Source organism: Mastigoproctus giganteus, chromosome 11 (genome assembly GCF_048544385.1).
Source record: "Mastigoproctus giganteus isolate SK-2022 chromosome 11, ASM4854438v1, whole genome shotgun sequence".
Taxonomy (NCBI): Eukaryota; Metazoa; Arthropoda; class Arachnida; order Uropygi; family Thelyphonidae; genus Mastigoproctus; species Mastigoproctus giganteus.
Window position 1 is genome coordinate 26,679,145 of NC_143585.1, and position 16,513 is coordinate 26,695,657.

The window sequence follows — 16,513 nt, forward strand, 5'->3', positions numbered from 1 at the left end:
GATTGACCTTTTTTACAAGAGTCACCCAGCCGATCTTTAAAATTTTGGAAAAATGCTGGTGTTATATTTATTTTTATTAAGGATTGCCAGCTTTAAAAGTATAACCAAACTGATCCGGGCTTGTTTGTCGTTGTTTGCTGTGCATTTTAATATTTATAATATATATGTGATATATATTTCAGGAAGTAAAATAACAATGTAATTTTGTGGAATTAAATTGAATTACTTGGATGCACTTTTTTTTATAATTAAGGGCTATACAAATAAATAAATTCCAGTTTATGTAATTTAAAGATAAATTACATGTAAACATCATCAACAAATGTATTGCAATAAATTTGTTTTTGTATTTAATGTTTATGAATGAGAAATTGGCCACGCCTACATTGTCATGTGTTCATTAACGCGCACACTGATACGCCCATTCTCGTAACATTATTTTTTTAATATTTAATTCCTATTTTATTGTTGTTTTTTCGTTTACAGTATTTATAACCAACTATTGATTAAATACAATACTCTGCCAAATAAAATTATTTAATTTTTCGCCGGATATGAAATTTTTAATTGTAGGAAAAAAACAACAATAATAAAAAAAAGAGAGAAAAAAATAGGAGAGAGGAAATGCTACCTCGAGGCAAACCGATGTCATTGGACGATCGAAAGACAGTGGGCTTTTAAACTCCATGTGACACACCTTACTGCTATGTGTACGTTCTATTGAATGAAGAATAACTGAGTAATAGAAAAATCATAAAAGCTGACAATTAATCTTAACTATTTCCGAAAGTTAAAACGATAATGATTACTAAAAATAGTTAATTACTGACACAAAATCTTACTGAATAAGAACATTTTTTAGCCTTGCGTAACTCATGAAAAAGTAGATATACATTATCCACGTTTCGGGCCCCTACTACAGAAATTTCGCGGGAAATACGATTCGCGCCAAAATAAGACTCCTTTGTGCTTCAAACCGATTGGGTCGTTTCTATACTTAGAGTAGTGGACAGCATCCCCCTGTATATCAGTAATCTTGAAACATCTCCATATTTTATTCTTTTATAACATTCGATAAGTTATCCACGATGACTCGGGCTTTCACAGTTTCGCGTGAAAGCTGTATTTTTAATCCATGCTTTGTGTTTTTCGTAGAAAACTTATGATGTACATTAACTCTTGACATCTTAGCCTTGTCATAGCCTTTGAGAATATAAACGTGTTAACATGCCAAGGACGCCTCGGAATTCTGCACTTAGGCTAACCGCAGAAACGTGTTTTGGTTCACTTGTAAGTAATGGTGAAGGACAAATGTTAACTCCCATCTCTAAGACACCTTCGGCTTCCATAGAAAGAAAAGCCAATGTTTCACAAAATGCGTCGCATTCTACAATCATCATGGATGAGTACGGTCAAACCCCTGATCACTACTACCTGGCTCGTAATCCACCGAAACCACCTACAAGTAGAAGCCAGGTAGCTAAACTTGTGTTTATGGTTTCCTTTGTGTGTACTTGACAATCATTAAATACATGTATGCGCAAGCAATCACTCATTTAATTAATTATTATTTTTATATGATGAACAAAATAATTACTGTCATTAATAATGGTATGAATAAATCCAGAAAATTTTTTTTGGTGATTTCAACTTGGCATTTTTAGATTTCGTTGCCTCATGATTAAATTTGAATAGTAACAGCAACAATTTCAATTTTGTTCTTACACAGCTGTTTTAAATCTTTTGAACAATCTCAGACCAAAGTAGTGGTCATTTAATCATAACTTGCTGCCCTGGCTTTTTTCATTCATTCATTTAAAATAATTGAAATGCAACTTCCATTTAAAATGCATTAATTTCCATATTTGGTTATTTTTCCATTAGTAAATTAAATTTCAGATTATTCTTGTCCCCCTTTGTAATTATGTAAAGTTTTTAAAGGGCCTTGATTATCCTTGAAGCTCCTGGAAGTGAATGACAAATAACTGTCATGATTTCTTTACTACTGCTTTGTCAAAGACTTCTATCAATTCTGCTACTACTACTGATGAGTGGGCAGAATGGGCAATTGTCCAAAAAGAATTCAGCATCTGTGTTTGTTTTCTTTAAGTCTATTTTTAACATAAAATATTGTAATATATGAAAGGAAAAACAGTGGGTTTGACAAGAAATGAACTGAAAAGAGTGTAAGAAGTGTTATGACTGAACTGATTTCACTTTTAAAGATGTTTCTTTCAAGATTACTGAAAGAATTTAAAATTGTATTATATAACTATGGGGAACAGTCAGTTGCTGCATAATGGATTATGGTATGCATTTAATTAATTTAAATTACAAATATTTGGATTATGTTGTGTAGCCGTGAAGGAGAGATCTGTATACAATAGAGTTTTTTCTAAAGTTTTTTTAAAACCAATGTTCTACGAAATATTCCATCAAAAATTAGACCTTTTCTTCATTTCAATGTATGGATGCACTTTAAAATAAAATATATACTTGTATATCTATGCTAACACAAGTTCTTGTAACATAAATAATTTCACTTCTTTCATCATTTCAAATCACAAACACAAAGGTTTTTTTTTTTGTACTGAAAGTGAAATAAAATTTATACAGATTGGATTTTCTGCCAATTTCTTATCCATTCAAAAAAAAAAAAAAAAAACCAACTTGTAAAAGCTGTTCTAAATGCATAAAATCTGTCGCCTATCTCTGCAGTTCATCATTATCAGTGGCACCACTTTAGATACAAGAAACATTTACTGAATATTTAATTACAAGAAATTATCCACAATGGTTTTAATGCGCATTTTCATTCTATGTAGATTCTATTGTACATTGTAGAATGAAACAAGGAGCAATATGTGTTAAAGTTTTTGCAGTTAAGTTTCTCGTAATTTAACTGGATTCAGTGATGATGTGTTTCTAGTATTTAATAATTGTAGCCGCTGATGAAGACCCACAGAGATGTTCGATATGTTTTACATAATGATTGGGTTAATATTTTAACCTGAGTATTTGTAACAAAAATTAATCAAATGCTAATCACAATCCATTATGGAGCAGAGTATTTGTGTGATATGATCAACTCATTTCAATTCGACAGTTTCAGAGGGAAAGTGTAATTATCGATTTTTTGTGGTTTTAATTGGGTCTTTTAAATGGGAGGTTTTTGCTTAGTTGCTTGTTTCTTCCTTATGTAGAACTATACAGTCAGGGGCTTATTAGGATGGAAGCCTAGAAGTGGCTGCATCCAGGTCTAGCCTTCAGGGGCAGCAAAATAAATGGTATTAATGTAGAAACCTTTTCATGTAGTGGGGCAGTGACAAAATGAATATAGCATTACTGTGACCTTTTTTTATGGTGGTTAGGGACAACATTTCTTGTTTTCCTCTGGGCATTGACTTCACACATACCTGTTATGTAATATATTGCTATTACATAATGAGTCTGTACTATGCAGCACTGGCACACAACTTTAGGTTTAATATTAAATATGTGTTTTTTTGTTTGATAATTGTGAATATAATTGAATAAACAGCTGAAGACCTCAGCCTGAAGCTTTAAATAGTTTTACCATATTGGTAGAGAAAGAGAGAAACAATCAGTGGTATAAAAAAAAAAAAAATTGCATTGGGGGTTCAAGTTCCTAAGGTGTGCCACTGGAATTGATCATTATAATTAAAAACAAAGAAAGAAAATTATTTCATGACAAACTTTAGGAATATTAAGTTGCTAAGTTTTTTAGTGTTCATTTGGCCTGATTTTGTTTTCTGTGAAATAAATATACAAAGGATAAACATATTGGAGGAATCACAGTGTTATTGTCAAATTTTTCATATTTAGGGTTAGCATTTTAAAAAGTGTAGACATTTGGAGTTTCAGTTGTTGATAATTTAAAAATAACAAACAAGTTCCTTGACATTGCACTGTGAAGATAGCCACACAACTTGAGAGAGAGAGAGAGATTTCCACTACTTTTCTGCTAGTAATTGCTATTTCTGTACATGAATGTCAGCCAAGGACTGAAACTTTTGTTCTTGGAAGTGAATACTTTTTAGTTTTCCTTTAAGAAAAGTGTAAAGGACTTTAAATTCATTAGTGTGATGCCTCTTCTTTAAGTGTTAAAATGTCTGGCAGACAGTTGTATCAATTTTTGCCAATCCCCAAATCATCTGTGATTTCTATAATTTAATTTGTATGATAGGAATGATAAAAGCAATAAAATATTGCATTTAGATTTTTGTCATCAGTTTCTAAATTAGTTTGTTATGCTTTTGTGGCTTAGCATGGTAATTTTGTTTGCTTCCCTTCCATGCTATATATAAAAGGCATGAGTTTGAATCCTGCTGAGATGGGAGGAATTTTTTCATTTGTCACATTATTGGCCAAGCTAATAAGTCTTGGATAAGGTTGCATGGTTTTATCTCCTGGAAATTCAAAACAGATCAAGCTGACTATAAAATACATGTGATTTATAGACATAAAGGGTGTTCATAAAGTCTAGAATCAATGTAATCTGATTTTATTTTAAACTTTTTTCTTTTTGTTGCTGGTTTGCGTTGCTCATACAACCATAATGTGCTCTATCAGTAACTGAACTTGTTTCCTTAAATATAATATTTTTTGCCACAAATTGAGATTTGGATTTTTTTTTTGGATGATTGTTATTGAACTCTGCAGTTTTCTCTGTGTGCCCATCTTTCATATCAACAGAACAGGATAATACTGTGAATTTATTTTAAAACAAGAAATGTTTTAAAATAAATTCAGTTTATGCTGATTCCACAAAGTATGGAATTGGCATAGCTTCAAACAGCCAACTAATGTCAACCAACCAGTGGTGCATCATTCTATAGTGTTGGAGGGGCTGCTGAACTAGGGCTTTCAGTGTTCTCCCCAGAACCTATTGAATGGCCACACCACCCGGTGAATTTTAACTGACCTTCCGGCTAAAATTTAAGTGATTCTTGCGGTACTGTATGGTACTGATCTTGCTCAGTATTAATTCGAACATACTGTAAAATCGAGGTCAATGTGACAGGAGCACATAATGTTAAATTATACAATTAATTTTTGCTCTGGATTGCTTAAGTCATATTTATAAATAACAGAAAATTTTATAATATTGCAATGTATTACACTTCCCCACCTGGCTGGCACAATTTTCTGGGCAGAACACTAGCTTTCTTCTTTGAGGGGGCCCAAAAGGGAAAGTTTTATATAAAAAGTAAATTATGTTGCATAAACCAGGGTCCAAGTTTGTGATGATATGCCATTGCTGTCAGCAGTTAAAGATAAAGAATTTATAGAAAGTATGAATTTTTTGAATTCTGCTTGCATGGGATTGATTTAAGGGGAAAACAAAGTAGCTGTCACAGTTTAAGTAATGATTGTTGTATTTTAATTTTCAAAATAAAATATCACAATCAGATTATCAAAAAACAGTAAATAAAATTTTAAATAATAAGGTGGGTGGGGGTTGGGAAAGTCACATTATTGCACTTATTAATCCTTTTTCATATTGTTTTTGCTACATTTATTTAGGGAAAGAATATTTTTGATATTCCTTTCAGTTGTGCCTTTTGTTACTTTTCTTGTAATCATTTATCCATAAATTTTGATTAAGTAATTCTATCTGTAATCTGCCAGATAAAATATTTATCGATGAGCTGCCCATGGCTGGGATTCATATCCTGACTAGATTCCAAGTTTTAGTGTTGTGTGAAAAGCATAGCATTGTTAATACTAATGATTGTATATTAAAAGCATCTATACACCATATTTGTTTATGAAAATTGGTTTATTGAGAACTATGTGATCAGAATACATACACTGGTGTGCAAAACTTAAGGACCAACTATTTCTAAAGGTTACAACCACAAAATCTTTACTTAAGGTACTCTTTACTGATGAGAGCAGATTCAGTCTCAGCAGCGATTCTGGATGTCAGTTAATCTGGCGAGAAAGGTTGGCACACGGTATCACTCTGCAAACATCACTGAAAGGGATTGATATGGCGGTCGAGGTGTTCTCACATGGGGAGGCATTATCTTGGATGGACGTACACAACTCCAGATACTGGAAGGTGGTACTGTAACCAGTGCACGCTACTGTACTGAGGTAATCCTTCCCCATGTGCATCTGTTCCAAGGTGCCATTGGCCCCGAGGATGATAGTGGATAACACCACACCCCATCACATTGCAGCTGTTGATATGCTTTTGGAAAGTGAGGAAATTGTTCGTATGTGTTGGGTTGCCCGTTCCACTGATCTAAATCCCATTGAACACATATTGGATGCTCTGGGGAGATGCTTAGCGACACATCCACACCCACCAGAAAATGTTCACCAGCTGAAGATGGCACTGACAGAGGAATGGATGATGGTACTGCAAGAACTTATCAACAACATTGTTCTAAGTATGGACAGGTGGTGCAAACCTGCATCAACATTAAGGGGTGGCCATATCTCCTACTGAGGACCACCTCTTCCCCTTGTTCCATCTTTGGCAGTGATGCATCTGTATCATGGCAGCCAGTTCTATGTTGCCATTTTTGAATAAAGTCCCTCTCTTCTGTTTTGTTTCCATTGTTGTGTGGTGTTATTTCCTTCATCATTTGTGCACCTCATGAGGTTCCTTTGGTATGCTTTTCCTATATATCCATATTAACATTTAGTAGATTAATTAACTGTAAGGCTGCATTTCAAAATCAACTTTGGGACTCCTTGGTGTCAAAATAAAAATAAACTAGAGATAAGGAAAAAAGAAAGTAATGGATAAGATTATTATATGATAAAACTATGGCTACTTCTAATATCAATTTGAAAAAAAATCTCCAAAAAAACCAATTTTAAAAATATTAAATATCAAATGAAATTTAGTTTTGTCCACCACCCTAAAATAATGAAATGCTCCAAATAAGCATGAAAATTTAAAATGCAACCTAGTTGGATGATAGGGTTTGTAAAAAATATTCTTAATTGGACTTTTTTTTTTAAACAAGATTTAGTTATATTTTTTCATATCTATTTTAAGCCCATCTTTGGTTTACCTAAATTTTTTCCATGGTTTGAGATTATACTAGCTCCTTTAGTGAATCCACTTGTTATTGGTGATTAAGAAGGATAACCTCAAACCAGTTTACATCTAGATGTTCCTCACCATTACCTTGCATCATTTTTGGACTGGAGCACTTCCACATTTGGAATTAAGTGAGTTTTTTTAGCTTCTTCTAGTAAGAAAAATGCTGAAACTTACTGTGGGGTTTTCATTATTTGGGGGAGGGGTAATTTTCATTTGATATTTAAGTTTTCAAAGCTCTCTTTTTTATATATATATATATTTATTTAAATATTTTTATATATTATTTTTATTTGAATATAATTTAGGCATTATTTCATAATCTTACCCCCTTTCTTCCCCCTTTGTCTAGTTTAGTGTTAATTTGGAATGATGAAGTCCCAAAGTGTATTCTGAAATGTACCCTTGGTCAGTTAAATTGTACTAGATATAGGGATATGAATGTGTGTGTGTATATATATATATATATATATGTGTGTATTGGTCATTTGGTTTACAATAAACCAATATCATAAACATAGTGTATAAGTGTCTGTACACAATTTATTTAATTAGAACAAGTTGGTTGTTTTTAGTTTTTTGTCAGATTTGAAAATCTGTAACATAGTAGAAAAAAAAACATTTGAAAGGAAACTAAGAGGATAGAGAAACAATTTCAAGTTTTTGATTAATATTTGTTTCATTAGAATCTTTAAAGCTGTGTAATACTTGTTTATTCTGCTATTTTAACAGATGGAAGCTATGTACTCTTTCTGGTTAGTATTATTCCCTCTTGTGATTTTTACATTGCTTTGTCACTTTATTACTAAACCATAAATTTTGATATTCGCATATTTTTTCTTCTCTCATGCTCTAATTTTTTAAAAATTATTTTTGTTTAATAATCTTTAATTTCAATATCTTTTACGTGTCTTAAAAATATTTTTTTTTCTTTTCTTATCTGAAGATATATATCATTATTACTAATCAAATATAAAGCTTCCAAAATTTAAAAAAAAAACAAAGATTGTTCTTGTTGGAAATGAACTTCTCTTTCTCTTGGATGATATTTTTTCATTATTTGATAAAGCTTTACCAGGCTGTAGTCATTTTTTAATTTAAATTTGCAATGTCTTTCCTTTTTAGGGTTTCTTATGATTGGACAGTTTGTTAAGGAACAAACTTTCAAGAATAAATAATTTCATGAATGAATAAAATCTAAATGGTCTCATATTTTTGATGTTTATATTTTAATATAAATTATAATTTCAAGTTCACCTTTTATATAAAGGGCCCAGAACTGAATGTGGAAAAGCAGTCTGAAATGAATGTAGTTAAATATAGCTACTGTCCTTGAAAATATTGAACTGAAAAAAATAGCTGGAAGTCGATCGTTTCATATAGTATATAAACCTTGTATTAATGATATTAGTATTATGTATTAGTACTGGCTTGTACAGCACTAGCAAAAAAACTAAACTTTGTGTGTCCACTCTTTCCTTGAGCGCCTCCGTAGCCAGGTGGGAAGGAGCAGCAGTGTATAGCACACGCTTCTTGATTAGACTGGGGTTCAAGCCCATCACCACCAAATACGGAGGATGCGGAAAGGTCATGGAATGACCACCGCATATCCCAGAGCAATATGGCCTTAGTTGCTAATGCTCCTAAAAACCAAATAAAATAACAACCAGTCTTTCCTTAAAATATTTATTCAAACTACTCACCTCTACAACACTAAGTTGGAAATTATTCCAATGATTGATTACTCTCCAGCTGAATGAAATTTCCACACATCTATTTTGCAATCATCCTTTTCCAATTTGACACTCTCTCTCTCTCTCTCTCTCTCTCTCTCTCTCTCTCTCTCTCTCTCTCTCTCTCTCTCTCTCTCTCTGACATCTGAGAAAGAGTAAAGATGCCATCAGCATGTAGTTTCCTTAATCCTTTTAAAACCTTATAGACTTCATTTAGTTGTTCAGTACACAGACCCTACTTTTCAGTGACTACAATATACAGGACCCCAGTCTTTTATTACAGGAATATCCTTTTGGGCCCTCAAACTAACCTTGTTCCTCTGATCTATATCCTTCCTAAAATGAGGTTTTAAAACCTGTATGCTATTCCAAATGTGGCTTAACCATGGCCGTATACAATGGGCTGATCACCTCTTTGTGCCTGCTGGAAAAATTCCTATATATTATGGACAGAACCTCATGAGCTGTTATAGTAGCATGTTTGCACTGCTCAGAAAATTTTGTGTCAGACTGTACAGTTACTTCTGGATCTTTTTCACACTCCATTTGAGTTTGGCCACCCAAAAAAGAATGTATTCTGGCATTACTGGTACCAAATGGAATTCTATGCATTTATCACTTTAAACCTTAATTGCCATTTTCCAACCCCTCTCTTTTGTTTATGTTAATTCTGTTGAAGGAACATACCCTCATTGTTGTCATTAACCACTGTGCCCATCTTTGCATCATCAGCAAACTTAGACATTAAGCTTGAAATCATTATCAGTATCATTAATAACTGATGAAATCATCAGTATCATTAATAAATATTAAAAACAGTAAGGAGCCCAACGCTGACCTGTGGAATTCCACTCATCACATTTAGTGTATGAAGAGCAGTAATAATTTTTTATTAGTGGTGGCATATGATGCAAAAAAAAGCTAGCTTATAAAGCATCAGCAAAAAAAAAAAAAAATTCTTGCATCACCTGTCCACCCCACCTTGTTCTTCCTTGAATTTATTCAAACTACCCACTTTCACAACAACAGATGGATGTTTGTTCCATCAGTCAGCTGCATTCTGGCAGGAGGCAAACCTCTGCACATATCTCCTGCAACCAACCTTCCTCGATTTGCATTTATGGCCCCTTTGTTTGTGTAGTTTGAGTGAGAGGAAGAATGTCATCAGCATTGAGCTTGCTCAATCCATTTAAAACCTTCAATCAGATCACCTCACAAGTGCCCTAGTCTCCAGGTGCTGCAATTTGCAAGAAGGCTTTCTTGGTAAAACCAATCTTGCCTCCCTTCTCTGCACCCATTCCAGCAGATCTACATCCTTCTTAAAATGAGGCCTACAGATCTGTATGTAGTATTCAAGGTGTGGCCTAACCATAAAGTGGTGGTTATCCCATTGTACAATGGGATAACCACCACTTTATCCCTATTCTTTGTCTTCTACTACTTAACCTGACCTCTATCCATAGTAGTAACTTTCCTCTAATGCCATATTGCTCTAATTTATGCTACAATTTTATATGTGGTACAGTATCAAAGAATACTGGGTCCTCTCCAGGTTGGGTGGGAAAGACCTGAGTTTGAATCCTGTCAATGACATGAGAAATTTTTATGGGTGCTTTTCACAGTGTGGCTGTCTCAGGCAAGTGTAGTATGGTTTTTTTAAAATGGGAACTCTGGTTTTTGTTCCTGCAAAGCAGCAAATCGACCACGGAACGCACAATTTACAGACATAATATATACAGCAGAATATGGCCTCAGTCGCTGATGTGCCTGAGACCCTTCAAGATAAACAAATTTTGAAATTAGGTACATGATTCAGAATTATTCTTTGCATCTGTTCCATTACGACGACTTGTAGTAGCTATCAGATTGGTTAAGATGATTTCCCTAAAACAAATCCATGCTACGACTGCAGTATAATTGCATTCCTGTCTAAATGATCCTGCATTTCTTTAATCAGTGACTTTTTAATCAAAACACCATCAGTTTGCATCTACTGGTTGTACTGTTTTCGAGTCTGTGCTTCATGACCAAAGTATCTAATTGATATGACTTGTAGCAGCCAGAAAAAAGAACAATCTTTAAATTTTTCCTAATAAATGGAAAATCCTGAGTATTTCATTTACACTTACAATTTTCTGAGTTGTATGTTTTATGATTTGTCTAGTTTACCACTGTCCATTCTATTTTTAATGGTTATGTTTTATGCATAAGTCTGCACAGCTAACCTTTGTCAGAGATTATCTACACTAAAGTTGCTTTTTTTTGACCCTGTTTGGACCAAAATCTTTATGCTCAATTCTGCAAGATTCATTTGATCATTCTGCTAACTCTTCAAATCATTTGTATCTTTGATTCTTCTCTTTAATCTTGACTTTCAAGTTAACCCTCTCAAACAGTAAAGTCATCATTGTTCATAACTCTACCTGGACTTTGTTTTTTGACAGCAGTCCATCTTATAGCGGCTGTTACTAATGATCCAACACAAAATGTTCACATATCCACCAGAATATCAAATGTTATCCTTGGTTTTCCAGCAACAGTGGACTTGGTGCATCATGGCCTTAGTCACCCATGTGTCATAAAAACCAAACCAAAATCCAGCAACAATATACTGAGGAAGTAGGGTACTCTTTCAATGTGTGTATTAAAATAGTTTGAGAAAATAACACAGTACTGTGTTGTCTTTTTTGTCATGACTGGTTGGGGACACTCAAACTTTTTCAACAGATTTAATCTTTTTTTTTACCTTTGTTGAATTATTGTTTTGAATACTGATCAAAAATTTCTCTGAAACCATCTTTCCTAATTCCATTTTATGTTCTTTGTCAAAACCTTGGTTTTCAAGCAGATGAACTAAAGTAATAAGAGCTTATTTTTAAAATCAAATGCTTTATTTTTTGCCTGTACTAAAGCTTCCAGTAGTTTCAGAAATGTTATTCATATTGAAGTCTGGAAGTAAAATTATTTTCCTCCTCCCCTATTTATGGTATTTATTACTGTATAAATAATACCTTCCACCTCTCTACATCCAAATGATGCCATTGTAGTGTTACCAAAAATAAATAAATAATAAATAATAATGCTCCTTATTTGATGAGTGAGAATAACAGTGGCTCTAATTAGACCATTCAATAGCCAGCATGGACTCTTGGGAAAAGAGCCTTGTGCCCACCTTTTCTCTTCAATCCTTTTTTTCTGTAACTTATTTCATTGGTTTAGGTCAGTGGTTTTCAACCTTTTTTTTTAATAACGGCGCCCCTAAGTTATTTATTTTATTTTGTGGCACTCCATTCAATTTTCTGCCTGTTAGATCCAATTCTCTGTGTGTGTGTGTGTGTAATATTAAAAAATATATATGTTATATGATAGTTATTACAATAATATAATTATAAAAATTACATTTCATAATACAAATTATATATATACAGTATATAATAATTTTATTCTTTATAGAGGTACTAAGTAAACATCAATTATAAATCACCACAAAATTAAAAATATTGTACACCTTTTTATAATTAAATAAACACTTAAATTTAAAAAAATAAGTTTAAGTAACTTAAACCCAAATTACGTGGCACCCCTGAATTGTTGTTGCGACACCCTAAGGTGCCACGGCACCCCGGTTGAAAACCACTGGTCTAGGTGGATTCCCCTGCCCCTCTCTTGATGCCCCTGCTCTAATTACAAATAGCCAGTAGGGCCTTGCATACAAAGTGGGATCAAAAATTTCCAGAACTGAATTCGTTGAAACTATCTAAAGATTAAAAATAGGAAAAACTTTTTATTTTATTTTGGAACAAGAGAATATCTCCATTTTTTTTTTTTTTTTTTTTTTTTCCGAATAGGTGGCATTTTGGTTGCAAAGGTCTATTTTTATCTGCTGGTGACAGTAAGGTTTTTTTTTTTTTTTTTTCCCCTGAACAAAGTTCTATAAAAAATACTACTGTTTGAAGGAATTACCCTGAAACTAAAATGATTGTTGAAGAATGTGGGGAAAAACCTTTTTCAAGAAACAGGATACTTGAATGGCAAAGGTGCCTGAAAGGCCAACACTGCATTGTTGAGGATGATGCACAGTATGAAAGTTCCCTTAAATGTCAACAAATTTTAAGCTTGTCTCTCATGTTAGAAGTTATTTAGGCCAGTCATCAAGAAAGAATTGAAGACAGCCTCTCAAGTTGGAATATCATCATATGGTAGTTAGCAAGCCATCTTATCCTATATTATAAATATGAAAAGATTATGCATTTTCTTTGTTTCAAAGTTTTTAATAGCAATTGGATAGAGACAAAAATTTTCAAAAAGAATTGGTTGAAATTGGTGATCACCATTCAAGAAATGAAAGCAGTTTCATCTCCTGTCACCGATAGTGACACTCTGTCTTGCAATATTCTCCTTATTCACCTGAACATGAGCCAAATTTATTTGTTCCCCAAACTAAAAAAAAACTCATTAAAGGGACAAAGATTTTTCAGTGAAGCAGAAGTCGTGACAAATGCAATCATCAAACTTTCTAAAAAAAAGTTTCAAATAAGCTCTTTCACAATACTATAGCTGATAGAAAAAATATGTAAATAGCCAATTTTGAAAAATTTAGTATGTAATTTTATGTAAAGATTAATTGTGTAAATAAAAATTGTCTTCAATCTTTTTGATCCTACTTTGTGGAACAAAGGTCAAGATTTAAAGCATTAAACTATTAAAATTAGTATATATATATATAGTAAATAAATAAATTAAAATTACAGTTAAAATAGATTGCAAAGAATAACAAAAAGAAATAAAGAAAAACAAAATAAAGAAAGAGAGGCAAACATCGGTGACTTCATTGCATAACCAACAACATGTTGCCTGAAACATAATTTAAATGAGTGACACTTGTAAATTAAGATAGGTCAGCAGAATGGGTATGCTCTGCAAGAAGTGAATACAGTGAAAACCAGTACTTAAACATAGAAACACTAAAGAGAACAGAATGGGGGGGGGGACTAAATTGAGAGGAAGAGTGCTATGGAAGGGATACGTATCGCCTAAAAATATTTTGAATATTTTAAATAGAAAGCCAATACCGAATAATTTACAAGCCAATTATAAACATATTTAGATTGACATTCCCAGAAAACACCAAAGCTAAATGATGTGAAATATCATTACTTTGATACTATACACCAACCACAGCAATGGCAATAAATGAAACAACTTAAAATTAAAAGCAGTATGACCCTGAGTCCTATCTCGTTGGGAAGCCCAAAAGACATTTTGAATGTCACACAAATCATTGCATTAAATGGCAACTGACAATGCACTATCAGCTGGCTAATACAATAGATCTGTACAATAGTGGCCCTTGTGCAGTGAAAAATTAAACCAAGATAGAGTTTTATGTTGTTTCATTTATTGGTCGTTTTACTGTGGTTAATTTACAGTATCATCAAAGTTGTGATATTTCACATTGGCTTTGGTGTTTTCAGTGGATGCCAGTCAAAATTTGTTTATAACTGGCTTGTAAAGTATGATGTGTTGGCTCTCTGTTTAAAGTATTCAAAAAAGTTTTAGGTACATGTTCCTTCCACTACACTCTTCCTCTCAGTTTAGTTCCCCCTATCTGTTCTCTTTAATGTTTCTATATTTAAGTCAACATTGATTTGTTAGTATTCACAGTTTAAGCAGAAAAAACATTTTGAAACTTTATGGGCTTGGACATCTGGACTTTGCTCTTATAACTGTTTAGAATGCTTTCTCTGAATTATAATTCTCCAGATGTCAAGTTATTCTGTCTGTGGTATGATTGGCAGCTGATTTAATGAACACATTGATACTTTGTAATAATTCTGCAACAGTTTCTGAGATAAGAAATCTTGACCATGAACATAGAATGTCAGCATCAGTCTTAGTAATTTTTTTTTTTTCAGTTTCAAGGTTATCTAGTGTATCCTCTAAGGCAGAGGTTTTCATTTTGTGTTCCACAGACCTGTGAAATTTTCCAAAGGGGTCTTGGGGTTCTGCATGTATTTTGTTATTGATTTTTTATTTAATTTGTACATGTATGTATTACTGTTTTTATATATATTGGGGTTCAGTGGCAAAAATGGGTTTGCAAAAGTTTTTCATGGCCCAAGAATTGGTCGTAAAGCACTGTTGTTAGGTATAAATGGCAATTTATATTCCAAATATCATATGGCACTGGTGCATAGCCAAGCATTTGATAGACTATGTATGTACATAGATGCAAGGACAATGTGCAAGTCTTTGTTTACTCCATACCATTGTTTTTACACTAACAAAGACCTGCAAGACTAGTTGCAGTGTATGATATTTTCCAAATTGTATGTATCAGTTTCTTAGTTCTTATAAATATTTGAAATTCTAACTAATGTTAGAACTAAAGCAGAAAAGGAAGTTTCTAGAATAGGTATGTAAAAATATGGCTTCAGTCACAGAGTAATTAATATTTTGAACAACCTTCCACCTAGGGTTGTGGAAGTAGGGAGTGTGAATAAATTTTTAAAGAATTGGTTAGATTATTGGAAGGGATGCGTAAATGAAGTTAGTAAGGTGTTTTTTTTTTTTCCCCCTGTCTGGTGGAGTATAAACTTTCTCTTTTGCATCATTTTCCAATATTTTATATTGTTCAGAGAATATCACACCAGCTGTATTATAATCCCAATCCTCACAGCTATCACAGTGGTTACAATTTCCCTCCATTTTTTCTGGAATTTTATTGAATCTCAGCAAAGATGGGAGGAATTTTTATGGACTTTTTCACACCAGAGTTGAGAGAATCTCAGTTGAGGGTAGCATTGTTTCTTTTCTTATAAACCCAGTTAACTGATCATAAAACACATGCAATTTATAAACACAATATGCTGTGAGTGTGTATGGGCCTTGGCATGAGAAACTATTTTTGTTGTATTACAACTTCTAAGTCATTTTCATTTTTACCAGTGTTGAGTGCATCCCCCATTTATAATTTAATGAGATCCAGTTGTAGAACCTTGCATATACTAGCATTAAAGGTTAATTGCCATTTTCAGACCAGGTATATAGTTTATCTAGGTCTTGTTGCAACAAGACGTACAATATCTTGTTGCATTCCCCTGTTTCTCAGTATTAAACAACCCTGTTGAACGTAATATCATCATCAAATTTTGACATGAAATTTGTGATATCATCAATATCATTAACGAAAATTAAAATTAATATATTGTACTTGGTTGGTAGAAATACTATGGTAATTTTTGTTGCTAGTTATCTGTCATTAATTGTTATTTTATTCTTATCTGTCAGAACTAATCACATTGCCACTAGAACAAGCTAATTAGAACAGCTTGTTCTAATCATTTATCCAACGTTCTTGATCTTTTCAGGTTTGCCATGAATGTTGTCCCTTATGTATATAAAACTTGACAATCATAAATAAATTGTTATGGATCTACTTCCCATGGAATTCCCTTCCCATAACTGTCTGTCTGCATTTTTTTTTTTTCTTCTTTCTTTTGGTATTATAATAATGCCAGTGATGTGTATAATTATCTTCCCATTTTCTACTTTCCCACTATTTTAAATTTCCTTATCGTAATAGTAGTCAAATGTCATAACCAAAATCATTTTTATGGGAGGAAATAGCTTTATTCCTAAATTACATTTCAAAGGGTAAAAACACAAGACTCCACATATATTTTCAAATTAAATG

At 32.8% G+C, this 16,513-nt stretch overlaps 1 protein-coding gene across 1 annotated transcript in view; it reads left to right on the plus strand.

The window, feature by feature from the left end:
* The first annotated feature begins 1,227 nt into the window (after positions 1 to 1,227).
* Positions 1,228 to 16,513, plus strand: part of LOC150077823 (transcription factor E2F3-like) — a 72,124-nt gene continuing 56,838 nt past the window's right edge. The window contains exon 1 of the mRNA XM_090384373.1: positions 1,228 to 1,476. Coding sequence (XP_090240499.1) covers positions 1,228 to 1,476 — 249 coding nt within the window. The remainder of the gene's footprint in view (positions 1,477 to 16,513) is intronic.